Genomic DNA, 26,803 nt, shown 5'->3' with positions numbered 1-26,803 from the left:
TGCCTTATCCAGGGACTTGTTTTGCTTCTAGGCTGGTTGAGTTTGGGCATCCAATATGGGCCAATTTATTTGGCAGCTACAGGCTAGCTGCAACCATGACTATAGAACATTTTTCCTCTCTGCTCTCTAACATGGGACCAGTACTCACCCAACTTCTGACAAACATTGAGAACTTTCATCCAGCTGTAAATTATCATTATCATCAACATGAGATTTGAAGTTACTGAGGAGGAATATCTTTTTTACTCTGTGGAAAACCTTTGATGGCCAGATTCTTATAGCAATATGCACTCAGGTTTTGAAGCACATTTTTTATACATGTTGGATTTTTTTAAGCTGTCATATTATCACGCCTACTTAACATACACAGCAGGCATTAACTTTGGCACCATGATCCAGACTTAGATCTGCTATGAGCTGAAGTTCATCCACTCTGTTGATTGATTATCTTTATCTCATCACTCCTTTCTCAAACCTTTACATAATGACCCTGTATAGGTTTAATCTACAGACAGCCTTTACCAGCTTTGTGCTGCTGTCAGGCAAATGAAGATGCAGTAAAGTCTGTTGCTTGATCTGCATTGCTGTCATTGAGGAATTATTTCCAGACTAGAAGAAAACACTGTTAACCATTAACCAGGGAAGATCTATGCAGTTGGCTGTTATCCCAGAAGCTGGACTAAAATGTAAATGATAATGACAGTTACTAGTTCAGAAAATTTGATCTCAGTGGTTTTATTTCACTCAAAATTGTCATCATTAAGAAGCTGCTTGTAGTTTAATGGAAGCATTGGCACATTGAGCTGGCACTAGCTAAGTGTTCTGTTCTACAAGACTGGTTACGTTTTCCACAGGAAATTATTTTATAAATCATCCTGGAAGTTTCAGCTTATTTGAATGCCTGAGGGTGAAGCGTGCTGTAACAATATGTAATGGGGTTTGAGAGGAATATGACATTAGTAATACCTGGGAGCTGCCAGAAGGGAAACAACACATTAAACATTGGAAATAAAATATTTCTGAAACTGTTGTGGGCCTTTGCCCAGCCACCAGTTGATGTTGTGACCCCAGTCCTACCAAATGCTGAAGTAAAGGAAGCTCACTTTTAGGGAATGTGCATCTCGTAAGACTGTCCCAACAGGCAGATTAATTAGTTCTTGAGAACTAATATTAGAGCTAGTGACTAATTGGCAAGAGATGCTTAGCAAAAAAACAGTGGAAGGCAATTTTTGTTAGAGTATTTCAGCTGCTTCTTAGTAAAAAGCTGAATCTCCAAAGGGCAAAATGACACTCTGATAAAAATAGAACTTTTTTTTCTAATAAACAGATTTCCAGTTAGGTAGATTTGGATGTATTTTTTTGGGGAATCATGCTTCAAGTGTTTTCACATACAATGTGATGGATTTTTAGCTCCTAGATATTAACTGCGTGGGAGTTAAATTTTTAAGAGCTTGTATTTATATAGTCTCTAGGCATTTTTTAAATTGTGAACAAGATATTTATAACTCTTTTATTTAAAAAACCTTAGTGCCATTAAACTAATTGCATCACTGTCTGACTTCTCTCACAGTGCTTAGGCTGGTGTGCCAGGCTGCTATACACCATATCTTTTACTGTCACCCAGACTGAATAAAATCCTAAAGTTCCTAGGGACCATGGTGAATATGAAACTTTATCTCCTCCAAATACATACTACAAGCTTCATTTAGTGAGTTTCTCATTCAAATCTAATAGCTGTAATTAAGTTGGAGTATTCTTTTGGTAAAAAAAAATCCAGAGTGTGCATCCAGAAAGTTTGCAGCCTCTCAAATGTTCCAAAAAGAACAAAAAGGTTTTCTTTCAGTTCAGGCAACAAAATTACAGAATTTACATACAAAACCACATAATAATCTCTCCTTATTTCAGTCAGTCATGAAAGAAAGTCGATATTGTCATGACATTTAACAGATTGCTGCCTATAGACAGTGAGGTTTCAGCATAGCCTATTTAAATTGTTACTCCCTGTCCTGCTGAGATGCTCAGGCGCTCTTCTAAAGCCTGGTGGCTTGCAGGCATGCTGCCTGCCTGTATTAAAGAACAAATAGAGAATAACAACCAGGATCTCTTTGGCCCAACAAGAGAAACAACCTTACCTGCCTGACTTGTCTTGGTTAGGACCCAAATGCTGTGCCACAGCAAAAATACCATTGAGACACACTTAGCTCTGCTCTACATCCAATAAATTGGGTAATTTACACTTGCTTTAATCTGGTATTGAGCTTGGCCCCTGAGCTAACATTTTCAGAATATGGAATTTTCTCCCATGAGATTTAAATCATCTCAAAGCCTGAAAGTAGAAAGAAATTTTTTTTTTACACAGCACCTTCCTTCTTGTACTTTAAGGAAATTTTTTTGCATAGTGACAAATGTGTTGTATGTCTTAATCTTTTTCTTTCTTTTCCAGTACTTTCCACATAAGAATCTGAAGATGTTTCTGCCAGTCCAGCCTGTCTGAATTTCAGGCACTCCAGGGGGTTTTGTCCCCTAATGAGAGCTTCTTAGAACTCAGCAGAAAGTACTGAAATAATTCTGGTCCACAAAGAGACAGAAGCATCATGTGATCTACAGGATATTTGGAATAGACACATTTTTATCTTCACTGCTGGCCATGCACTCTGGCAAAGATGGTTGATTGTGGTTTTTCTTTTTTCCCCCCCCTTTTTTTAACAGTCATAATCAGAATATTATTAAAGGTATTTCCACACAGTTTTTATATTTATGAATATTTAATATTGTTCTTAAAAGTTAAAAAATATTGAGAGAAGTAAGAGAAATATTAGCTTTGGTGTGTTTTCCAAGAGTATTTGAAAGAAAGCATGGGCCTTAAATAATGAGATGCCTCTATCACTGTGTACAGCTGGGATCTTGCATAGAAAACACCTGAAGTGAAAGAACTGCACTCAAGATCAAGCTCCCAAGGTTGAAGACAACCACAGCCCAGGTTTGCCTTTCAGCTACTGAAATGGCAGCTGCTGGCTTTGGTGCTTACCTTCAACCAATATTTCATGGATTGTTGTGTCCTTATAAAACTTGAAATATTTGCCTTTTATATATGATAACTGCATATATGATTAATTTCTTCTCAAGATAAATGTTAAAACTGTGTCTTTATTCTCAAAGGGGCTCCTGCATTTTACTCATTCTATGGGCTGATAATGTTGAATGGAGGAACATGGTCACCTGTAACTCATGAAGAATTTGAAGAAGCACAGATCTACTATTAAGGACATGAAAAGATATTTTCTTTCTAAACAAGCTATGCAATCTCTCCCCTAAAATGCATAAATGCTGTTCTATGTTCTTCTTTCCCCTCCAGCTGGAAATCAGCTAGATCTTTTTGGGTTTGTTTTTTTTTTTTTTTACTTCCAGTATTGTTTAAGTACTGGGGCCTGAAGACAATCATATGTATATTAATTACTGTTCTAACAGTTAATAGAAGGGCTCTGTCATTTACATGGCTTCTGTATCAAAGTCATCACAATTAAAACTTTTGAAGCCTTCTGTTGTGCTTTGAGAATTTTTAGGCTGACCACATATTAATTTCTTTTCTGATCATTATTCCAACTACTATAAAGTTCAATCTTTCAAAAGATGAAATGTGTTATATAGAAAACTGTTAAAGTAGAGAACCTAACCTGTTTATCATTTCTGTAGGGATGGTGATGCTTAACTACCTCAAACTCTTCTGTGTGGTGAGCTTGCAGGGTAGCTTGCTGTTCAGATTTACACACTATGAATAAAGAATAAATATTTTTCTAGCTGTATGTGTGTACATGAAAAGTTTCAGTGGAAATTTTGGATATTCAAGGTATACAGCTACACAGATGGACAGATGTGTCTAAGATTGCACAGTGAAAATGACACTTGTATGTTAGTAATAATATGTATTTTTAATAGATATCTTAGAGTTATGTTCAATGATGCTTATAGCATTTTAATGCTTCCTCCTACTGATTTCTGTTTAGATAAAGGAATTAAAATGTGAACTCCCTTACCAAAGTTAAAATTAACAGAAATTAACCCTCATATTCAGTTCTGATTGAATACAAAGATTCAAGCCTGGTTTTGATTTTGAGCAGATTAAGTTAGGTATATTGGCTGATTCAAACTATTTGCAAGACCGGCATTAAGAGAGATTATGTTAAAGTTACTGCCTATTAATTGAAGTACCTGCCTAATTTTTTACAAATTTATTTCAAGAGAGACATTTCATCTTGGAAGCCTCGTGAGGTGTGGAGGAGGATATGATTAGACTGCATTGTTAAAATACCAGGTTGCAAGGTTCAGGATCAGATTATCCAAACAAAAAGGACCCAGTGCTGATGACGCAGGTCAGTTCCTCTTGGCATCACATTCTGCTCTGTGTTAAGATTGTTATTCGCTAAAATTCCTGTTTTCCTGACACTGTGTCATTCTTGGGTTATATCATACTCCCTTCTTAAAGGACGAGTGGCCTGGGATGTGCTCAGTGTGCTGTTTCCCTGGGCCCTCCCTGACCTACATGTTACAAAGCCCTCAGGAGACCCTTGAGCTTGCAGCCAGATGTTTGACCTTGGAGTCATCCATCTGAGCTGAGAAACAAAGAGAAAAGAAATTAGAAGCACATTGTGGAGAAATATTCTTGTCCATAGAGACAAGTTTTTGCAAAATCCTGCAGATACAAATGTGTGCAGCTGTCCTAACTGCCTTTATTTTTCTGACTTACTTTCATGTTCCGTAACAAAAAACAGAGCAGCACTGTGTGTCCCTGGTGTTTGAGAGAGATCCGTGCATTCAATCCTTCAGCACTGCCTAGTGGTGGGTGAGTATTTCCAGCACCTGATGGCAAAGGCGAGGGATAGATTTCGGAAGAGCTTTGTAGTACTTGGGCTTTCACAGTTGTCTGTAGCTGGATGTCTTTCTACTGGCAGTTTTCTTACAGCAAGCCTGTTGAGTGAGTAGTTCAGTGTGATGCAAATTTAATCCTGTCACGAGACAGCAAACCTACTGGCCTTTGGCAATTGTATTACTGACACAATCTAAAAGATTCTCCAGCAAGTGTTTCTTCAACCAGCATTACTCTAAAAGAACTATCAGGCCATGTGGAAATAAACAATAAGAGGTTTAGATTTAAAACAGTTTTGGATTTGGCCCAAAAAGAAGAGGATACACATTTTGAATTGCAGAAAAGTGTTAAATATAAACAGACATTACTGTATTCCTTCAAAACTTGACAAAGAAAAATTAAAATCATTACCTAAAGCCTCTATGTCTTGGTTTGAAAAAGAGAGGTGTCTGCTAAGGAAGACACAAACCTCCCTTGAAATAAATAAAAATGTAAACCACCCCCCCCCCCTTCGAAGTATTATAATCTAGAAATCAAGGTGCTCTCAGACAAAGATCTGGGAATAGGAATAACAGTTCTTTACTAAAGAAATTAAAAATGTAGTAGTACAAAAAAAGAAGACCAAGAAAAACCAAAATCAAACAAACAAACAAAAACCAACACCAACAAAAAAACCAACCCACTGACAGAGACAGAATACAACCTGACACCCTGTTGGTCAGGGTGTTGGTAGTAATCCTTCTGGAGTGACAGATGTGGTTCTGTTGAGGCAGTAATCCTGCAGAAGGGTGTAGTTTTCCTCTGAAAGTCCAGTGGTGGTGTAGATAGGTCTGGCATCTCCTCTGGGAATCCAGTGGAGAAAGGCAGCTGTTCCAGGTGTCAATTATATCCAGGTAGGACTGCTTGGTTCCTCCCCCTGGGTGGAGCATCTCCCAGTGGGGTGCTGGAATTTTATCAGTCATGCAGTGAGACTCAATGGCCCATTAGCAGAAGGTTTCCACCTGGAGGGAGAATGGGTTGTGGAAGAGATAAACAACACTGCCCCACCTGGTTTTTACAACTGCTAATAGAATACACACTTCTGGTTACATCTTGCATTGCAATCCGAGACACTCTATCAAAACAGCTGTGTGTGTGATCTCTCATTTATATACAGTTAAAGCATCTTGGGGACAAAAAAAGAGTTCTGGAAGTCAATAAAACAGTATCAAAAAGTTAAAAAATAACTTGGTTATTTTAATTGATCATTGTTTTAAGGAAATAGTGTAAGCCAAGATTTGCAACAGCCTGCAGGCCTGAAATCTGATTTGCATTACTTCCACATTAATCTCCAGTAACTGCTGACTTCAGTGGAAATAACTCATGTCTGTAATTGGATCTGTGTTGGGGAAAGTACTTGAGGTTTTGCTGCAGTTCTTTGTGCCCTCTCATGACCTTTTAATGTAATCTTAAAATGCTGAATGCTCTTTTCTTAACCTATAACCACACGCTCCTCTTTGTCAACAGGCTCACTGTTGGAATCTCTTGCAATTTCTTGCAGTCACAGAGGAATAGTCTACTTTCCTTGTCTCTCCAGGGCTAATTTTTATCTCCTTGTGCTTGCTAGAGGCACTTACAATAAAACCTCACAAGGTGACACCATACTACCATGGGAAGTCATAACTTCATAACTTCATTTAACAGTTTAAATGTCCCTGAAATACAGAATACTCTACAGAATCTATGATGCCACAAACAAAAACATGAAACTGGGTTAATTATTGATTTTGAAACTGTAAATAATTACAGAGAAAGTTTTGTATTTCTCAACAGGATATCAATAAAAATGTGTTTTAATAAAGTCCCTGAAAATTGACATGTACATTAAAAATTAAAAAGGGATTTTCTTGCTGAAACTGCAAAAACTCATTCTAGACACATGAATAGGTCAAGATTATATTCTAAAATAACAATATAAAGTAGAGTTTTTGTTGTGGATGGAAAATATTATGCTCTCAGAATCCCCAGTAAATCAGTTTGGGCTGAAATAACAGCAAGATTAAGAAAAGTTTATAATGTTATTGCACAATACACCTCGTCTGGGACAGATAATGGAGTGAAATTTGATGAGGAAGACATTAAATATAATAAAATTATAATTGTTCATGTCCTTAGGAAGATGTGTGTCTGAGACAGAAGTACAGAACACATGAACAGTTGTTCAGTTGTTCTCTTTTGTCTGTCATTTTGTAGTTTTGGGTGTCTTGTAGAGATGTTAGTGTCACTGACTGACTATCACATTCTCTTTGGCAGGGAAATAGAGGAGACTGTTCTTGGTAGAATTGAAAGAGCATCAGCATTTCAGATAACAGTGTCTTTATTTAAATATTAAGTTCTGCCATTCTTGTCTGTAAGACATTTTACAATCTGAACTCCAAATGAAATTCCCCACTGCCCTTTCTACCTCATATTGGCAAGGGCAGAGAGGAGCCCAGGTGTGCCAGCCTTGGGTGCTCTGCAGTTTCAATGCTGATGAGTCCTTCCCTCTGCTCTTTCCCAGTCAGGAGCTGCTCAGAGCCAGATGTTTTCATGCACAAAGCCCTGATGGCCACTGTACCCATTCTGCAGGTACAAGCTCCATGGCTGCTGGTTGCCTGCTCACAAGCCCTGCAGCACAAGGCACCATGTGTATCCTGCTCTCCAGTTCCTGCACAGGCAGCTTTGGGCTGGATGTGCCTGCAAATTTAGGGCAGAGTGGTTTTACTCTATTGAAGAGGGTTGTAGGCACCAGGCCAGCCTCCTCCTTTTCTAACTGTAACTTTTCTCCACTGAAGTCAGTGGATGTGGCAGACTGCCAGGAGCAAGGCAACTCATTGCTGTGGGCCTAATCACAGCTTGGGCAATTCAGTAGGGATCAAGCTTGCCCTGTGCTCTGCACACTGACTGACAAACTCTGGGAATTGATAGCTGCTGGTTGAAGGGGTGGTAATTGAAGACTTTGACCTGGTCTCTCATGTAGAGGTCTGAGCAAGCAGGTACAAGGGGCTCTGTTGACTTGAGGAAAATGGTTTATATTTTAGTATGGGAAAGTATTAATCTGTCCAGAAGTCAGATCCAGCTTTTTCATAGGCCTCTCATTCCCTTGGTTGTTATGGTTATGGGCTGCTCCTCACATCATCCTGGAGGCAGCACTTCACAGATAGTGAATTCATGCTGATCATTAATAACTTTTTATTAGCAATCTAATATTCAGAGTTACTTCAATGGCACTTAGAAATAAATTGATATTAACCAGATTTTCCCCCATCCCAGCTGAAATGAAACAATCTCCTACTTAGATATCTGCTTATAGAATCAGAGAATCACAGAAGGGGCTGAACAGACCCCTCAGGACCATTTAGTCCAGCTCTTGGCCCTGCACAGGATATGCCAAGAGTCACTCTAGGAGCTTGAGAGTGTGGTCCAAACTCTTCTTCAACTTTGTCTGGTTTGGTGCTGTCACCACTGTCATTGTGGACTAGTAGGCCCTGAGAGGAAAAAGAATACTGGTATTTCAACCAAAATGGTATTTTGGGTTTTCTGAAAATGATATTTTTTTTTCCTTTGTACAGATAAAAAGTTCTGCATACAAAAAGCTGTAGATTCAGAAAGAATTCCCTCTAGACGAAGTTTGAAACTGAAAGACTGTTACTGTTCTGCCTAAACAAATAAGTTAATTGATGTGTATATTTACAGAAATAAATTCAATTCCAGGAAATTCAGTGAGGCCTTTCATATGTTTAAAATGTTTCATTTCTTTTATGGCCATTTTAATGACTATTGTTTTTCTAATGTTAGAATCATATATGATAAGGAAGTAAAGAAAAATTCCCTATAGTAATTTCATACATCCTCATAATGACAGTTGCATTAGAATTTGCATTCACAAATCCCTCTTACTACAAGTCCTTAAAATTTGGCTTTCTGCAGAATTTGTTTGCAAATATACCTAGTGGAATGACTTATTCCCATGTGACTAATTCTCAGCATTTTTTCCATTTCCAGTTATCTCTAACTGAAAAAGCAGAGGGAATAATTGATGTCCAGAGATGTTAATGTGTTTTGGTGTGTTTTCATTCCAAGAAACTCACCAAGTTAAACAGTGGGTTATTAATGCCATACACTCGGCCTGATTGGCTTAGAGGAGGTTTTTTTGTCACTGTGATAATTCTGTAGTAGGCAGATATCCTTGGGTGCCAGATCTCCACAGAACTCCTACTCACCACAGTAGGCAGGCTTCAGAAGAGGTCCTTAAATAATATTTTGCTTTTTTCAAGCATGGAATGCATAAACAAAAAATCAAAACCTGCAGATAATAAATTATTCTGTTTCTGAAGAAATACTAATATGCAGACAGAGATGGAAAACAGATTTACTGCAAGTATTTTTACTGTCTCATTCTTTATGAGATAGTATGTAAAATGGAAGAAAACATTAAAACTTTGTATGACAGATAAGGAACTGTAGAGGAACTGTAATTATCTCTAGTATGTCCCTTTTATTTTGAAGAGCTTATTAAAGCAGGAATAGCTAATCTGAGAGTACTGGAAAATGCAAAAAAAACGTTCTTTGCAATTTCATCTATATCTGACAAATTTTGTTTGAAAGTCTAGGCTTTACTACACTAAACAAAGAACACTGGAGTTCTCATAAAGAACACAGGCATCAGAGTTCTCACTCTGTTTTTATTTCCTGTAAATTGTACAGAACTCAGCTAACATTACCTCTTATTTGCTTGCTTATTTACTTTGCTCATTTGAAATGAGGACATTGTGTATACGAAAGAGGCTGCAGACTTCCCACTAATGCCACTGCCCTTGGCATTATGAGTAAGCATTTGACAGAACAAGTTCTGGTAAAGCCAGAGGATATACTTTAAACAATATCTTCATATTTTGACCAAACTCCTTCGGGGAAGAAACCTGCAGATTTGTTATATCAGTTTGAAAATATTAGTGTGCCCTTTGAAGATTCACTCTTATTCGTATCTTCAGCAGAGATGGGGTAGAACACCCAGTGTTTCTGCAGTTCCTCTGTTGTATTCTGGAGAATAACAATGCAGGGAGAATTGAGCCTGTTATCTGAGAAGAGCCTTGCAAAAACCTTGATTTAGTAAAATGAAACTGAGGAGGTTATGAATTCTGATGAAACACAGGAAGCTTGAGTCAGTGACCTGAATTTGGAACCCTACAAAACCTTCTACCTTTTCTTATCCTATTTAGCTAAGATATAAAGCAGGTGGAATTATTTAATTGATGTCTGATTCAATAATCTACAAATGTGATTCTTTGTGGCCTTTAATTCTTTTTATATTTCACTAAAAAGGGGGGAAATGAAGGGTATGCCAAAGGAAAGAAAGTCAGGGGCATTTCCCTGGATGTTTAATGATTTATTCTGCCCCCAAGCAGGATCTTCAATCACCTCCAAAACTGCTGAGACCAATTTCTCAACTTTTTTATCTTAGAAGGCCATTATAGCAGTAGGAGGAAAAGACAATCCCAACAATAATTTTAAATCAAGATTCACAAGTGATTTAATTTTTGTGAATGGGATTTCCTTTATATTTAAGACTATCTCTCTTTTATATGTTTCTGATAATGGTGACACTGGAGTAATATTACTGGATACCTGTATTTTCAGTTTTTTTCTTTTTTGAACTTATGAAAAAAATTATATCCTTTCTTTAATGATTTTTCTTAGCTTACAATAGAACTTTGGGGGGGTTTTGTCAGCTGTGATTTATAATTCTCTGTGATGCATAGCAGGGATTTGCAATTTGTCTGGTTTGCAACTTTTATCTATGAGCATAATGAGCTGCTAAAAAGAATTTGTTTAAACAAAAAAAATATATATATATTCAAATGCTAGTACCACTGAATGAAATTTTGGCCTGATGCTTCTTTCAATGCACATGGTAAGTGAAAGTAAATTAAGAGAGTAGAAATAGCTACATGTGCTTCTGGAATACTCCAACTACTTTTTGAGAGTAAACACATTTTTATTTTTATGCAGAGTTATTTGCCTTGTCAGCCAAAAGTGCTATAACAAAAATACTAGTTAACTTTTAGGAGAGAAAACCACACCAGAATAAAAGGGAATTTCAATTACTTTCATGTTTGACAAGCTTTGTAGTCCTTTTGGAAGTATAATGACTGTCTCACTGTGTAACACTGGCTTGCCTGTTGCATTATGCTTAGGAGTTATGTGCACACCAAAAGCTTCATTGACTCTGGCCTCTGGGCAGGAGGCAAATCTTGTCTTGTGATACGCTATTTTTGTTTGTTTTCTATACATTCTTTAGTAACAGAATGTCATCTCTGCATCCTGGATGTGAAAACATGGAAGGAAAAAGCAGGTGAAAGTTATGTTTTCATTTATATTCACCAAAACAACTTAGAGATAAGTTGCTGCTATTTGCCAGTCCACATCTGGATCTCTTTGTGAAAAAAAGGGCATAAATAAGATAAGGAACTTATTTCCCAACAACCTTACACAAATCAGCTGTGAAATTAGGGGATTCTCCTGCTATGAGTGTAGTAAGGAAGCTAAACAGAAAACTAAAAAAGAGAAGTACTGAAAGCAAAAGTTTTGAGGATTTGGGATCCTGTGATTCTTTCATTTGCTGCAGGACATAATCACTGATGGCCAGCAGGAGTCATGGGTGCTCAGCACACAGAGAACAAGGCCACACTTTACTACACTGATGAATGTAACAGATCAAGGATAAGTGCTGGGTCACTTCATTCAGCTTGTCTAAATTACTAAGATAAGAAAGCAGCAGCTTCTAAAGAGAATCAGTGTATCCCCTGTGTAAGGCATGCTCTGGCAGATGACACTTGCCAACAAAGAGCATAATGAATACTTAGTATTTGAGGAAGAAGAGACTGAGCAGTATATATGGAAGGAACATTATTGACCTGTTATTAAAGCAGGATCAACCCTTCTTACTGTCCACATTTACTAAAATAATCCTAAAAGAAAAATATCTAGCCTTAATTTGCAATGTGTAATCTTTCAGTGGATCCCACTTATGTCATGTGAGTTGACTGGGGAGGTAACTTCCACACCTCATTTTCTATAACAAATAACTCATGTTTTCCTGCTGGCAGAACACTGGCTATCTCCTCACCTGGCACATTCCTTGTCCGGAGGCAACAGCCACAGGGGAGGACTTGAAGAATGCTGCAGTTCCTCGTGCCAACATCCAAGTAATACCTGTGGACAACCATACCAAATATTCAGGTGCTTTATATCCTTTATACACTTTACCAGAGAATGAAAGCATTTTCTGGCTGATGAGACAGTTACTTTTTAATGAGAAATTCATTAAGGCATTTAGAAATGAGGACAGAGAAGCTCTGGAGAATCTAGGATTTCTGGGTAACTGGAACTTCCAAACTGTCAAAATTCAGTCAGATGCTATTTCATAAATAACATTATATTAACAAAAACACCATAGCACATACCAGCTTCAACAATAATTTTGACAACAAACCTTCCTGGCTGTATTTAAGGGTGAAAATGAAAGGCTGTGTGTCATTTAACACGGAACAGTCTCCTCCCATTTTTGGATTAATTTACCACATCAGACTGTTTTCTATATTAGTACCAGAGCATTAGGCACGTTTAAAGGAAACACGCATATACTATGTTCCAAATATGTTACACGGAGAAATGAAGTTACGAATGCCTCCCTGTGGTAGCCTGGCGTCTTCACAGTCAAGTTTCCTATTTTAGAAATTCCTTATTATTAACACCAGAAGTTCCCTAGAGCCCAAAACGTGCTAGACATTTCAGTGAAAAAAAATGGAGTTTGGTCTGTAGCCATTCACAAGCCTTATCCCTGTAAAATACAGCTTTTCACCCCCTTATGCGCCTGCATTTTCCATATATTTTTCCCACTCCTTCGGCTGCTGCTGCGATGCTGGGCAGGGGGATACGGCTCGGAACGGGAAACAAGAGAAGGGGTTTAACTTGATCATAGGCCAAGGTGTGATTTGGAAAACTGTATTTGATTCGGTCAGAGAAGTTCTGGAGTCCCGGAGCACGAGAGCACGGGACGGTACGCGCGGAGCGAGGCAGGGCCTTCCCACGTCAGCAGAGGCCGATTTCCTGGGGCAGGGCCGCGCCCGAGGCGGGCCGGGGCTCCCAGCGGCGGCGGCAGCGGCGGCAGAGCCGCGCTCGGGGGCCGCGCTCGGGCGGGCGCGGTGCCGGCGCTGCCCGGGCACGCAGGGCGGGCTCGCACTACAAGTCCCGAGAGGCGGCGGGCCCGGGCCGAGCCGCTCCCTGTGCGGGGCTGCGTCCGCGGCGGGTGAAGCGATGCCGGCGGCGGGCTCGGAGGGGGAGGAGGGTCCGGCCGGGGAGCAGGCCGGCCCCGGCACTCCCAAGCTCTGCGGGTACCTGCAGAAGCTGTCGGGCAAGGGGCCCCTGCGCGGCTTCCGCAGCCGCTGGTTTGTGTTCGATCCCCGCCGCTGCTACCTCTACTACTTCAAGGGGCCGCAGGAGCCGCTGCCCCTCGGGCACCTGGACATCGCCTCCGCCTGCTTCAGTTACCACCAGCCCGAGGCCGGCGCGGCCGCCGCGGGGGACGAGCCCGCCGCCTTCGAGGTGCATGGCCCCGGGGGCGCCGTCACCGTTCTCAAGGTAGGCCCGGGCCGGGCGGGACCTCATCTCCATCCCCATCCTCATCCCCATCGCCGCTCCTGTCCGGGCCCCGTCCCCGCCCGCGGTACCGGCCTGGCCAGCGGGGCTCCTCCGCCGCGTCCCTGCGGGCTTGTGTAGGAAGGAAGGTTCAATGTTTCGCAAACGCCGCGGAGGTCAGCAGTACCGGGGTGTCTGTAAGTTGCGTCTTTTTCCTTTACGATTTCGTGTTTACAGTGCTCCTCTCTGGGGGAGGAAATGCTTCTACTGAGCACGGGCTGAGCGGGTTCTCTGGAATCGTCTGGGCAGAAAAAAGATTTCCACAGAAATCTGATGGGTTGGGGTTTTGGAAGTTTGGAAGGAGTGGTCGGCTTTCAGTTTTGAAGTATTTATTTTGAAAAGATGATGCGTGGCAGGATTTTGCGTCTAGGCTGCCTTGGGAGGAAGGAAGAGGAGGGAGAATTGTTTCCTCGTAGTAGCAGAGGCTGCTTATCGCATTCCGTTCAAGGACTCAGATTTTCGTAGGACGAGAGGTAAATGTTTTGACTATTTAACATATCTTTCCTCTATTGTCATGGCTAGGGAAAAAAAAAAAACCCAAACAAACAGGGAAACCATTTTGACTCAGTAAAGAAGAAATAAATTATTCTGAGTATCCATTACTTTTGAATTCTGTTAAGGCAGATTTGTGTCCTTCAAGGAACGTTCTTCTGCACAGAATGCAACTTTTCACTGAACTGTGTACTTTCTGAGCAACATTCTTAGTCTTAGAACATGATCCATTAAGTGTTAAACAGTAGATTTCCTATTGAATACTGGAAAATACCTTTTACACACTTAGCAGTGGAGATTTAAGCAGTCATAATACCTGCTGGGACTGTGGAGTATGATTGTATCAAGCTCTTCAGCATTCTGTTTTGATGAGTGTCAAAACACAGTTAACATGCTTTACTGGAGAATAAGAAATTTATTTACCTAGAAAACTAATACAATAATAATTTTAATGATATTTGTTTAGATAAAAGCAGTGTAATCAGTTGCATACAATCACATATAAAAACTGCTTCTGTATAGCTGTAAAAGATTTTACTGCTTTCAATGAATCTGCCTTTATAGCCAAGTGTTTGTGTTATGGACATTAAAACTGCAGACTTGGTTTGAGCCTTGCTTTTCAGTAGTTTGAGGGTGTTTGTGATTTTACAAGGAAACCTTCAGAAGAATTTTGTGTTGAGGGTGCTTTTTGTATAGGAGGGCTTTTATTGAGAAACACAGGATTTGTGAGGGTTACAGTGTGAAATGCTATCTGCCACTTGTCTGATAAATAGTCTGTCAGACAGAACTTTGGCAGCAGCCTTGGGTGTCTTCTGCAATCACAAAGACACAAATCATACTCAACACTGATAAACAAATGTAAGACATGGGGGGTTTCTTTTTCATACTTTCATTGGTATCTTTTGGTCTGTGATGTTACTACTCTGCCCATATTTTGTGTTAATTTTTTTCTGGTAGTCTCTAGGAAAGAACCTGCATAGATTGGAACTTTCTTCTTGTTTTCCTTTTGGGGATTGAGAAACGGTGGCAGTTAAGTCAAATTAATTTCTGCAATTAGCAGAAAAAGATCATTTTGTGTTGTGATGCCCTAAAGCAGCCAAGTGATTGTCCATAAAAATGCTGTTATGTTGTAGATGTATTTTATAGTAAGGAAGGAGTTAATGAAAATTATAGGGGATATTGCAGGACCAACTGGCATTTTGTGGCCATGTCATTCACTAAGGAATAAGGTTTTTGCAGCTGAAATTAATTTTCTTCTGTCCAACATGGTAACTCTCTAAGGCCTTTAAAATCATCCTTCAGCTAACTTAGGTATATGTAGGATTGCAAATTAATTCAAGATGGTAAACGAAAAAAACCCGAACAACCCAACCCCTCTCCCTCCCCCTCTAATCCAGCCTGTGTTAAAAACAAATGTGATTTAGTCTATCAGGAGAACATTACACACAGAGCACAAGGAATAAAATCAAGTCCATGTATTCTTCTGCCTGTTACTCACATGCTTTCTTTTCCTCAATTTGCTGTTTGTTCAAAATTTCCACATCTTGTGATCTGGCCTTTCCCATTCAGTGTAATAGACTGAGAAGAGCAATAAAAAATAAGCTGCTGGAATTCCAGATTGAAATGATGATGCTGTTGAGGAATGCATTATTTCTTATAATGCCTCAGTTTCTTGTTAGTGTAATGATTCCATCATGTGGATTGCTCAGCCTTTGTCAGGTAATAGGAGTTGAGAACTCTGTGATGTACCCTAGCTTTGTTTCCCAGATAAAAATTTTGGAAAAAAAATATATTTTACAGTCAATTTATTTGCCTTTACAACAAATAAAGCAAAATGTTCATATTTTAGAACTGTGCATAACCAACCTGCCACTTGTGTGATTGTGTTTTTTCTGTACATTTCCAATAAGTACAATAGAGCAGAAGAAGCCAAATGTGTTAAAATCTTTTCCATTTAAATATATATAGCAGATATCATCCCTTTAGGTAAAAGAGCACAGAAAATTGTATACTTCTTGAATTATGGATAAATTATGTTTGAGAATATTTTCAAGGAAAGGTATGCAAATACTATTCCTGCAAATACATGCTATAACACAGAATGCTGCTAATACAGTCAAATGAACATTTGGCCATGTTTGCACAGCAAGGCCTTGCATTAAAGGGGGAAATAATTAACATTATGAATATATATAAATGAACAAAGGCAGCATTTCTCATTTATTTTTAAAGCAGTGTCTTGTAGTGATACATTTTGCTTGCTTCAGAAAGAAAGGAGCTCTGGCCAGTGATTCTGGACTGTGTGTCTGGTCACTTGTGTGGGTAACTTCTCTGTGAACAGTGGTGAATTGGGAAGGGAACAGAAATTGCACAGAGTTGTGAAAGTAAATAAATTTTCTGGGCTGTTGGCCACGTATAAGCATTCCAGACACTGCAGATTTCAAGGCCCTGATGCTTGAAAGTACTGGACACCAAACTTGCTGAACTGAGAGTGGCTTAAGAGCAGTTGCTGTAATTTGTCAGTGATCTCAAAGGATGCAGCAGCGATCAGTGATGTTGAGCTTGAACATTTTGCCACAAGGCCTGACACAGCATAGGAGGGAGCTCAGCACTCAGGGTGGTTTGTTGTCTGAGCTGATGCTTTTTGCTGTAAACTTTGTTGGTTAGTGGTTGCAGTGCTTTAATTAAAAGTTGGGCTGCCCTCCAGAAGAAGCCGTCTGGCTCCAAATTTGCTGTTTGAGCATAGCAGGAATAGTAAATCTTAAGAAATGCAAACTTTCTGGTGATGTTCCCTTTTTACAAAGTAGCTTGAGGGAGAGTTTGTGTTCAGGAATGTAGCAAGGCTTTTCATGAGATTTCTCAAAATGCGAGGTCTACTTGTTCCATTTTTTCAGACATTGAATGTTTAATGTTGGTATAACATGTTCCACCAGTGAGTCCAGATAGAGGATGGCAGTGGATGGATGTTTTCCTCAAATAATTCTTCTGTTTGTGTCCTGTCTGCATCAGAAGGTGTGACAGTTCTACACCATTTTTAGTGGGAGAATATAGGGGAATATTTTAAATTAAATTACAGTAATTTTCCATTGTTTAAGTTGAAACTATATGGTACTGTATGACTCTTCACTTAAGAGCATCTTTTGCTCCTACTGTTGCCTGTGAGTCTGCAGCAGTACACTTGGAGTAATTCCTTATTTCTCATCAGTTTGGGTGACATTCATGGTAGTTTTTCTTCTCACAGAAATGCATCCATTAAAATGTGACTACGTGGCTCTGCAGTAAGAAAGCACCTTAGCAATACTTCAGTAGCTATAAGAAATTTTTGTGGGATTGATTGCTGCTTTGCCTAATTAAATGTTTTGACTCTCATGGTGGGCAGTAGCCAAATACTTGGAGAAGGCACGAGAAATGGGGCAAGCATGGAAGTGCTCCTTTCTTTGACAGATAAAGTGAATTAAAAAATACGTTTCCAAATTTGTGCTCTTTATGATTAGGGGAAGACTTAAATATTCTGTATGTGGTTCTTGGTTTTGTTTTATTTTGTTTTGTTTTTTTTAAACAGCCTATTTCAAACAACAGCTTCAACGATTAATTTTGCTTAAACAACACTAATTTTAACTGAGATTTTTGGGGTATTCTTTTAGTTATAAGTAACTAATTAGAGTTATAAGTAACTATTAGAGATGCCTCTAATAAACACAGCCAAAACTATTCAAAGGTAGAGGAAGACTCCAGAAGAGGAGGACTGTGTATGGGAGGGAAGGAAGGCAGGGAGCAGCAGGAGGATGGACACTCAGTAATTCTTGGTTAGATTACTTAAAGCAGGGGCATGAGAACCTTGTACTGCTTTGTCTTGCCACTTTCTGCTGGAGGATGGGCACTGCCTGGCCCTGTGTGTAACAACAATGTTGCCTGGGAGCTGAGGCTGTGCAGCTTAGCAGAGAACAACTGCAGCTGGGAGTTGAAAAGCAGCAAGGAGCAACTCCAATAAAATCGATTCACTGCTCTCTGAAGGTGGTTGGTGAGATGGTAACAGGACAAATTGTGAGAGAGGTTCATTAAGTTCAAGAAGTCATGGGAAGAAGTTAATTGTAGGTATAACTTAGATTGACTGCTGGTGGATTGCCTCATTAGCTGTGTTGTGGTAGCAAAGAGAACCATGTAAGTACTGTATCCTCTGTTGGTGGAAGCCTTTTGAATTCTTGGTGGTTTTCTGCTGAAGCACAGTAAAACACTGCTTTACATGGCCTGTGTGCAAGTTTCTCTGAAGGAAGTATAAGCTCTCAAATATACCAGAAGTGAAGACTTGCCACTGGCTAAAGTTCTAAAGGAGTACTTCAGTGCTAGGAATAGAAGGGGGGACGTTTACTCCTGGGAAGACGTGGCTGTAGTTTCTAGACTTAAAAAACCTACTCCTCTGGTGGTCATTCCCAAGCTGTGGGGGTTGACATTTCCCAGAGTTCTAAACTATTCTTTACTCCATGTATTTTTTTATGAGGGAAATGGTTTTCTCTGGTTTCCTGTGAGTAAGCAAGAAAGAATATATGAAGCTGATTTCCGTTTCAGATTAGAAGTATCTTGATTACATCTCTTTCTTACAAACTGACTCTGCAGTGTTCTCATGTATCACTTGTTTGTTTCACTGTTTGATTTATGAATGCTTATTTGTTTTATATATCTTGTACCGACCATGTGCATAATGTACTGAAAGGAGCTTGAGCAGCAGCTCCAGGAATAACTGAGGTTTTCTGCTTAATCTTGTTGGTGCTGAATGGTGCCTTGGAGCTATTTGCTGTGGGGTGTCATGGATGTGAAAGCTTATAGGGGTACAAATAACCAAAAGGTAAAATAAAAAATGGTCTCATTGCTAAACTGAGATTGCAAATTGCTGAACCAGAGAGAGCACCCTGGGGAAGCATCAGTTTTTATTTGCTGTGCTCTTTGTGCTTTTTCTTGTCATTAGCTGTTGTTGGGACTAAAATATAATGGCCAGTGAATCTTCAATTTTACTAGACCAGAAGTGTTCTCATGTGAGAAATGAAGACAATTCTGTGCCATTGTTGAGCTTTATGCAGCACTTACTGTATGTTTTTGTAAGGAAATGCGTGTTGGTTTTGCTTTCCATTCTTTTGCAGCTGTGCCTTGCACAGGTGCCCTCTCAAGTTGTGAGGAACAGAACAGAAAAATGTTTGAAGTTAGGTTGTCTTTAAAGAACAAACATAGTCATCTTTTCCATGAAAATGTTATCATGCACTTTGGGAGAAGGTAGGAGAAAGGCTGGCCAAAAGGTAAGTACTCCATGTGCTAACAAGCCAAAGTAGTTAGGGGAGTGTCTTCTCATCAGTGTTATTTTTTTTGTTCCTGAACAGTCCACATTACCAGGTCAGGTGTTTGTCCTAGACTGGCAGCTGAGGATGTATGTTGAAATAACAATAAGTCTTCCATGAGAGCACCTGCAGTGTCATATAGCTTTACTTGTCTTTTCTTGTATTTGTACATTTTTATTTGACATGCTTTGAAATGACTTACAGCTCTGATTCAAGTTGTGTTTAAATTCTTCCTCACTGCCCATTCATATTTTTGACTGTAGTCTTGTAGGTTAGGCATTAATGTTGGATTTTGTTTTTTTTGTTGTTGTTTTAAATATGATTTTTCTATAGAAGCTAGTTGGCTCATGGGATCTTCAGGGCATACAGTATGTAGATGTAGTTATTCAAGTATGAGGCATTGCAATGCATTATTCATTTGTTGGTTTCTGCTGGTAAGAAAGCAAGTTAAAAGAAAATGGAAATCTTCCTGAGTATGTATGGAATTTTTTCCCATAATATAGATTTGTAGTTATATAGTCAAACAGTGCTTTGTATGTAAAATTTAAGATGCTGCTGCATTGTCTAAAATTTGAGTGTAAACCTGAAGAAAAGGAATGCGTAAGACTACTTGTAATGAAAAATTCTGGCATGAGAATCATGGATGTGCATGTGAGCAGGAGGTGTACCTGGTGCATTACGGTTATTTCTTTTAAATCAGACTGATTTTAGAGTGATGATACCTTGGTGATCTGCTGATTATCTGTGTTGGGTTTATTATTGCACTTGGAATTACTGTGTTCATGTAGAGATCTCACCAGTGCTCTGCTTCCATGTCCTGCAGGCTGCGACTCGGCAGGACATGACCTACTGGCTTCAGGAGCTGCAGCAGAAGAGGTGGGAATACTGCAACAACCTGGATGCGGCAAAACGGGACAGCCGGACTTCCCCCACACCCAGTGACTTTTCCAAAGGTCTTGTTGCCAAAGACAACCCTGGTACGTTGGAGACTTGAATGAGAACAGAAGGCATGGTTCTTTTCAGTGTCAGTTAATGAATACAAGGTGTTTCACTAGGTTAGAGAACTTTACTTAGTGTTAAGAGAGCTTTTTACATCTGTTTTGCAAGTAACCCTATGTAAACTTTGCATATTCTACGATTATTTAACATAAATGTAATTTTAAATGTGATTTCATATCCTCTACAAAATCTGTTGATTTCATGAAAAACAGATTTTTAGAAATGAAGTAAAATTGAGTAGTCTTATGACTAGGTTTCATTAAGCTTAGATTAGGTAAGTTGTCTTTTAGTGGCTGCAATATCTTAAAAAGTTAGTATGGTAATTATCTTGAGATGTAAACTCCAGTTTTTAATGGGAACAGGTATATTTTGCATTCTGAACAACCATACTTTGTTCCTGAAAAAGTAAGGTGTGGTGGATCTATCTGACTGTGATAAAAATGCCCTGCCATTCAAAACTGGAAGACAGTCTGCACTGATATTATGAAACTGAAATTCACTCTCTGAAATGCCTTTAGGCAAGGAAAACAAAACTCTACACTAGTGTCAGAGTTATAAAAACGTCTGTGCATTAAACAGAGTTATTCTGCATTTTTTGTTACATTGCACAGGCACTTACAAATTGTTTTATTCCTCAGTCCCTACAGAAATGGATTCCTTGCTGTTTTCTTTTCTCCACGAGTAAGACTGAGTAAAATCCAGTTCTGTGCCAAGTTAGGCATTAGTTTGGCTCTCCTGGGTTTAAGCGTAGTCTTGAGGTCAGACATGTGTCATCAGCAGATGACATTTGGTTGATTCTGCTTTGTTCCCACTGTAAACCCAGTGGTGTTGAGCAGTTCTTGTCACACTTTGTCTGCTCCTGAGGTTCAGGTCCTCTTGCAGTGTTGTCCCCTAACCCAGTTTGCTGCTCTCCTTTGAGAGAATGTACTGCTTGTGGCTACTTGCTCAACACAACTGGACTCAACATGTGTAGGGTCTGCAGGCAGCAGCAATCAGCCTCTTCTCCAGATCAGTTTTTTGGCCAGTGTAGTTTACAGAAGTGGTTTACTGTAGGGACAGGTGAGCGGCAGAATTAGCCCAAGAGAATTGCTGGGAATGCCAAGTGGGATAGTTTGCAACCCTTTTGTCAGCTGCTTGTCAAACCATGTGCTCCAGAGCACAAGTATTGGTGGGAAAAAATCTAAGTGTTGCAAAAGGGAACAGGCTTTGGCTCTTTCAGTCCTTTGTCTTTCTGCCTTCAGCTTTTTGTTCTCCGCTGCACAGGCTCCCTTTTTTTGTTGTGTTTGACTGACCCTGTGCTGAGTAGATTGAGTTCAAATGTTAGCTAGAAACGAGGAGTTTTTAATTTCTGCTAGATTGATGAGTGGAATGTGTTCAGTGTGCAATCAGGTGATTGCACAGCTGGTGGACAGGAGGGAACAAGGCACAGCGACTAAATACAGGAAGGCAGAGTAAAGCAGCAGACAGGCTTGCCCTCTCGGCAGCAGTGTTTGATCACATCGACTCTAATATATAACTTGACCACAAGAATCTGTTCTTGTTTGTGCTGTTTCCCTCAGAACTTGGGTAAAATGTCAAATGAACCTCTGTCACTGCAGTGTGTGCAGGTGCTGTTCCCTTATGCCTGTTTTGCATGACATCCAGTCGTTTCATCACTGCTCTGGTATTTTTCTGTAAGTCTTTGGAGACTTTCTGGATGAACCAGCTGAACCTCTTCATGGGATTAATTTTTTGTTTTTATTTTTTAATTTAAATTACTATTGTTGTTATATCCAGGACAAGGAATGTCAATATAACATGCATGGGCTGAATAGGCCCATCCCTTTCAGGGGCAGCCTGCAGTTAAACTGCATTATGTAGAATTTGGAGAATTTGCATCTGCAGTATCTCATTTTCTAGGACAAATCACAGTGATGACTCCTATTGCCAACTGAAGTATTTAAGTAGGGATTCCTTTTGGGGAAAATGCAAATAGCCAGAATGATTGATGCTTGTTCCTTCTTTTAAATCAAGTACTTCAAGAGTTTCTTCTAGAGTTACAGGATTCTGTAAGGCTCTGGTTTCATGTTGATGACTAAGATATGTCTTGTGGCTTGTTTTCTTTTTTTTGAAGAAGTGAATATGCATGCAGTGATGTGCTTTATACCACAGCATAGAAATTGATTTATTTTGCTAGTGCTGAGTACAGATGCTATCACTAATGTTTTAAATGAGGAAGTAGTCTGTCTTCTGTCCAAACCTAGAACTGCTTACTGCAGCCTTCCCTGTCTGTCCTCCCCTATCCTCTGCCCTCCCAGTTCTGAAATCTGGACTACCTGGGGCATACCTGGAGCTAGATACTGCTTTGTGGATCAGCTTTGAAACGTTTTTAAGAATATTCAGTGTAGTGAAAAATACTTCAAAGTATTTTTCATAGTGGGACATGAGAAAGTTAATATTAACAAAAACTACACTGTAGGATTTGTTGTGGAGGTGCCTTACTACCATGAAAGTCAAATAAATTATTTATTCTTTATAGGATGTGGGATTATTATTTTTTCTTGAAATGTATTGAATGTTAATGTAGTTTCTATAATTTTGGTTCTTAATTTGCATTAATAAAACATGCAGTGCCATGCATTTATAAGACTGTTGTGTTTTGAAATAAGTTCCAAAACCGGATTTTTTTTGATTTTTTTTTTTTTTTACTTGGACACTGCATGAGCATCCACATTCATTTGTTGTGCTGTGCAGTCCATGCCTCTAACCAAGTTCCTGGCTGGTGTGGGCAGGGGAAGATGTCCAGTGAGCAAATGTGCCACATTCAGACAATTGACATGTCTGTGAGGGGAAATGCATTTGTTGGGAATTCAGCTCTTGAGCAATTCCTTTACCTGGGCCATCCTCTAAAAGGACACTGCAGAATCAGACAGGTAGAAGATGCAACAAGCTGTAAGGGTAAAGGCAGAATGTTAGTATTCCATCCTGGCTTTGAGTATCCATAAGTTTTTGGTCTATGTGTTGTGGGTTGGGTTTTTTTTCCTTTTGGGATGTTTGGGTTTTTGGTTGGTTTTTTTTTTTGGGGGGGGGGTTGGTTTGGTTTTGTTTTTAATTATTATTTTGTAGTTAAAACCTACTTACTATCTTCATCTTCATTAGACAGTAAATATGATCCCAGGTTTAGTTTTATCTATGCCATTTTAGCTGAACTGTGTTCAGTTCAGACAGCCACAGTGCAAAAGAACTTGGAATTCCCTTTGGCTGATAAGACCCTGAAGCATCTGTTCATAAAAATCAAGGCAGTGTAACTTGTACCTCTGTTTGAAACGTGACATGATACATTTCTGTGTCAGATACAATTTTCAAGGGTTTGAGAGATTCCTAGTATCAGTGCTCTTTAATACTTCATATTCTTTATCACAGAATGTTCTTTCTACTTCTAATCTTTGATACTTGATAAAAGTAACCTTCTGCTGAGTAATTTGAGGGTACAGTTTGCTTAAAGATGGTCCTGCTGCTGGTGCCAAGCAAATGACAGAGCAAAGGCTGAAAGACTCATCAGTGATAAAAGAGGGCATCATAATTTCCTAGGGTTTTATTTAAGTCAGAGCCCATCCAATATGTTACTTTCTAATATAAATGTTGAATCAAGTCTGAGAGTGTTGTCAAAAAATCTTGAATCCACTCCAGTACTTTCTTAATTATATCAAGAAGAATCTGAAAATTGCATTTGGATTTGTTTAACTTGCCTTTTCAGAGGGTTTGTAGAAGGCTGTAAACTGCTCTATGCTTCTCTGTAATTTTTGCTATTCATACTGTAAAACTAAAGTTTTGCTATTCATACTGTATTCTGGATTTTTTACTCCCTCTGCCTGCTGGAAGGAGAAAGCAGCTCTCCAGACTAATGGAAACACTGAGGTAGCACAGCTATTGCAGGTTGTGCAGTCTGTGCTTGCCAGGGTGGTGTATTGGAGCCCTGGCTGGCTGGCTGGGTCAGCTTGGCTCCTCTGGCCATTGTGAGCTGTGACTCAGGGCTGGACTGGTTCCTGGAGCCTTTGGGAACCCATGGGGTTTGCTGGGCTGTGCAGGGCTGTGCTGCAGCTCTGCATGGCCTGGCCATGGGCCCCCCACTTGCTCCAGTGCATGGGAGAGTTGGCTGGGATGGGTTGAGGAGGAGCTGCATTCAGGAATCCTCACTGGTGCAGGATGTGTCCAGTATCCTGCAGAGCTGCGCCAGCATTCTTGGATCTGGCAGTGCCCAGCCTGGACTGGCATTGGACTGCCTCAGGTTTGTAAAGCTCACTGACTTCAGCATCAGTATCACTTTTAGGATGGGTAACTTACAGGATGAAGCACACCCTGAAAGCTGGGTCAGCATTTTTGTGACACTCTTCTGGACCTAGTTCTGATGGGCTATTTTGCAAATTACTCACAAAATAATGCTTTGTGAGCATCACATAGGTCCTGTCTGTTATCAAAAGTATGTGGCTGTAGTAAGACCTCACTGAGAAATTTGCTATTTTTAAGGTTCATTTGAACTGAATGTTTTATAAAGTTACGTTGCAATTTAAAGTAAAACCTGAACAATGTCACTAGCAGACTTAGTATATGACTGTATATAGAGCTATATAATAGCCAGTATTCTTTTACTTATTGAAGGTTATGCTTACTTTTTTTCTTTCTACCTTTTCTTCTTTTTTTCTTTTTTTTTAATTTTTTTTCTTCTTTTAATATAGATTTGAGTATCCTAAGTCAAAATGCTTCAGCAGAGAGAGCCAGAAATATTCTAGCTGTGGAGACTTCTCCTACGGATCTGGTGGGGGAGCAAGCAGCTTCCCAGCCTGCACCAGTCCAAGCAAGTGCCATCAATTTCTCACTTAAACAATGGAGTACTGAGATCAAGTAAGTTGTGAACCTGGGAGAGTTACCATGCACAATTGGCAGTTTCCTGGCCAAGGCTATTTCCTACATCATCAGTATGTAGTCCATGGATCTTCTTAGAATGATGGGAGGTGATGGGGTGGATTTATTAGTTGTATTGTATCTCTTCAAGTAAACTGTTTCTTTACTCTGTTTACTGTTTGAAGGTCTAAGGGAACGTTATTGCATAGCATCACTGATACCTGAAAGGGAGACTCAAGTCTTATACAGCACTTCCAGTGATGGCTTTGCTCTCTGAACCCCAGCAGTTGTTGAGTTGTTGAGGCTGAGTTGTATTCTCAGCCACTGCTGCTTTTTCATGAAGCTGCCAATTCCCAGCATTATAGCAGTCACAGTACTCAGTGCATAGGAACTACTTTCAGTGATGAAAATCAAACCAATATAAATCCTTACATTTTGTTTTCTTCTTAAAAGAATTGAAAGCACAGGGCACAGATTTGAAGTGGATGCAGCTTGAATTTCAGAGCAAAAATGTGGCAGATCCCTTGTGAACATCATCAAAACCCCTCACTTTACTTTTTAGTATTAATTGCTTTAAGGAAATCAGTCCCATTGGTTTTCAGCTCTCCTGTTGCATTTCTTTCTAAAGAGTTTTTTGCTTTGCCCACATAGATGGATTTTCCACTTCTGCTTAAAGCATGTTACAATACTAGTACAGAGCAGCTTACAAAGCAGAGCTGCAGCTTTGGTTAACCAGACCACATCCTTTGTGAGCTGGGAGGAAAATGTTCATTTTCATCAGCAGTGCCAAGTTAAACAGATCCCTTTTAAAGCTTTCTGGTTTAGCACAGAGATCTGAGAGGTTACCAGATGTTGGTTTTGACTCTTTTTCTGGTTGTGGTTTTTGTTCCCCTAGTGTTATGGTTGTTTCCCTCCCTTCTCCAGCAGTTCTGTGCCATTTGGGACAGGGGGATGATCTGACAGCCTTTGGAATATGTGTGCCCTATCCAGTGTCTTAACTGGAGTGTGATTACAGCTCCAGTGTTAGAGGAAGGATCAAACTGTGTCTAAAACTGCAGAGTTTCCTTTCTTGCTGCAAGCACATTTTTGTTTTATATTTATTTATTTTTATTAAGGTATGTAGATGTCTCAAAGCCTTGTCCAGTCTCCTGAACACATTTACACTGTGCCTGACAGAAAAGGTATTGCTATAATAGCTGTATTTGCACTTTCAAATACTATTTGATATATACACACATTTAGGCTTGATTTTTTTTTTTTTTTTTTCACTTTCATGCTCTCAGCTACTTATTTATACAGAGTATAGATCTGGAAACATACTGAATTACAGTAACCTCCATTTTATGTAACCATAAAATAAGACTTAAACCCCAAACTTTTAGAAATAGAGACTCATTAAATCATATTATTGGCTTGTGTAGGTTGTCCGATTGTACTTAGGAAAATAAATACTGTTTTCAAATTTATCTATTTAATCTTTCATCTTATTTTAATTTAATAGAAAGCAATGAAAGAGTTCTAC

General features: G+C 39.5%; 2 protein-coding genes and 1 long non-coding RNA gene across 7 annotated transcripts in view; 2 read left to right on the top strand and 1 right to left on the bottom strand.

The window, feature by feature from the left end:
- The window catches only part of CIB2 (calcium and integrin binding family member 2), a 42,035-nt gene extending 38,462 nt beyond the window's left edge, over positions 1 to 3,573 (top strand). Inside the window, exon 6 of the mRNA XM_005521412.3 lies at positions 2,444 to 3,573. Within this exon, the coding sequence (XP_005521469.1) occupies positions 2,444 to 2,465 (22 nt within the window). The 3' untranslated portion in view covers positions 2,466 to 3,573. The remainder of the gene's footprint in view (positions 1 to 2,443) is intronic.
- Positions 1 to 13,750, bottom strand: part of LOC148183033 (uncharacterized) — a 32,029-nt gene extending 18,279 nt beyond the window's left edge. Inside the window, exons 1-3 of the long non-coding RNA XR_015773939.1 lie at positions 13,619 to 13,750; positions 12,012 to 12,097; positions 5,568 to 5,865 (exon numbers count right to left, since the gene is read on the bottom strand). This is a non-coding gene — a long non-coding RNA (uncharacterized LOC148183033). The remainder of the gene's footprint in view (positions 1 to 5,567; positions 5,866 to 12,011; positions 12,098 to 13,618) is intronic.
- The window catches only part of TBC1D2B (TBC1 domain family member 2B), a 31,550-nt gene continuing 17,887 nt past the window's right edge, over positions 13,141 to 26,803 (top strand). For 2 of the 5 annotated variants that reach the window (XM_088062993.1, XM_088062992.1), the window contains exons 1-3: positions 13,141 to 13,525; positions 20,225 to 20,378; positions 25,116 to 25,281. In XM_088062993.1, coding sequence (XP_087919119.1) covers positions 13,202 to 13,525; positions 20,225 to 20,378; positions 25,116 to 25,281 — 644 coding nt within the window. In that variant the 5' untranslated portion in view covers positions 13,141 to 13,201. Of the gene's footprint in view, positions 13,526 to 13,577; positions 13,720 to 13,776; positions 14,056 to 20,224; positions 20,379 to 25,115; positions 25,282 to 26,803 lie in introns of those variants that run through there. The other 3 variants (XM_005521413.3, XM_014251137.2, XM_014251136.2) reach the window with 3 other exon arrangements.

This window comes from Pseudopodoces humilis, chromosome 16, assembly GCF_049639895.1.
Source record: "Pseudopodoces humilis isolate 2021_Gansu_Grassland_sample_001 chromosome 16, ASM4963989v1, whole genome shotgun sequence".
Taxonomy (NCBI): Eukaryota; Metazoa; Chordata; class Aves; order Passeriformes; family Paridae; genus Pseudopodoces; species Pseudopodoces humilis.
This window is presented reverse-complemented; position numbering and strand designations above follow the sequence as displayed.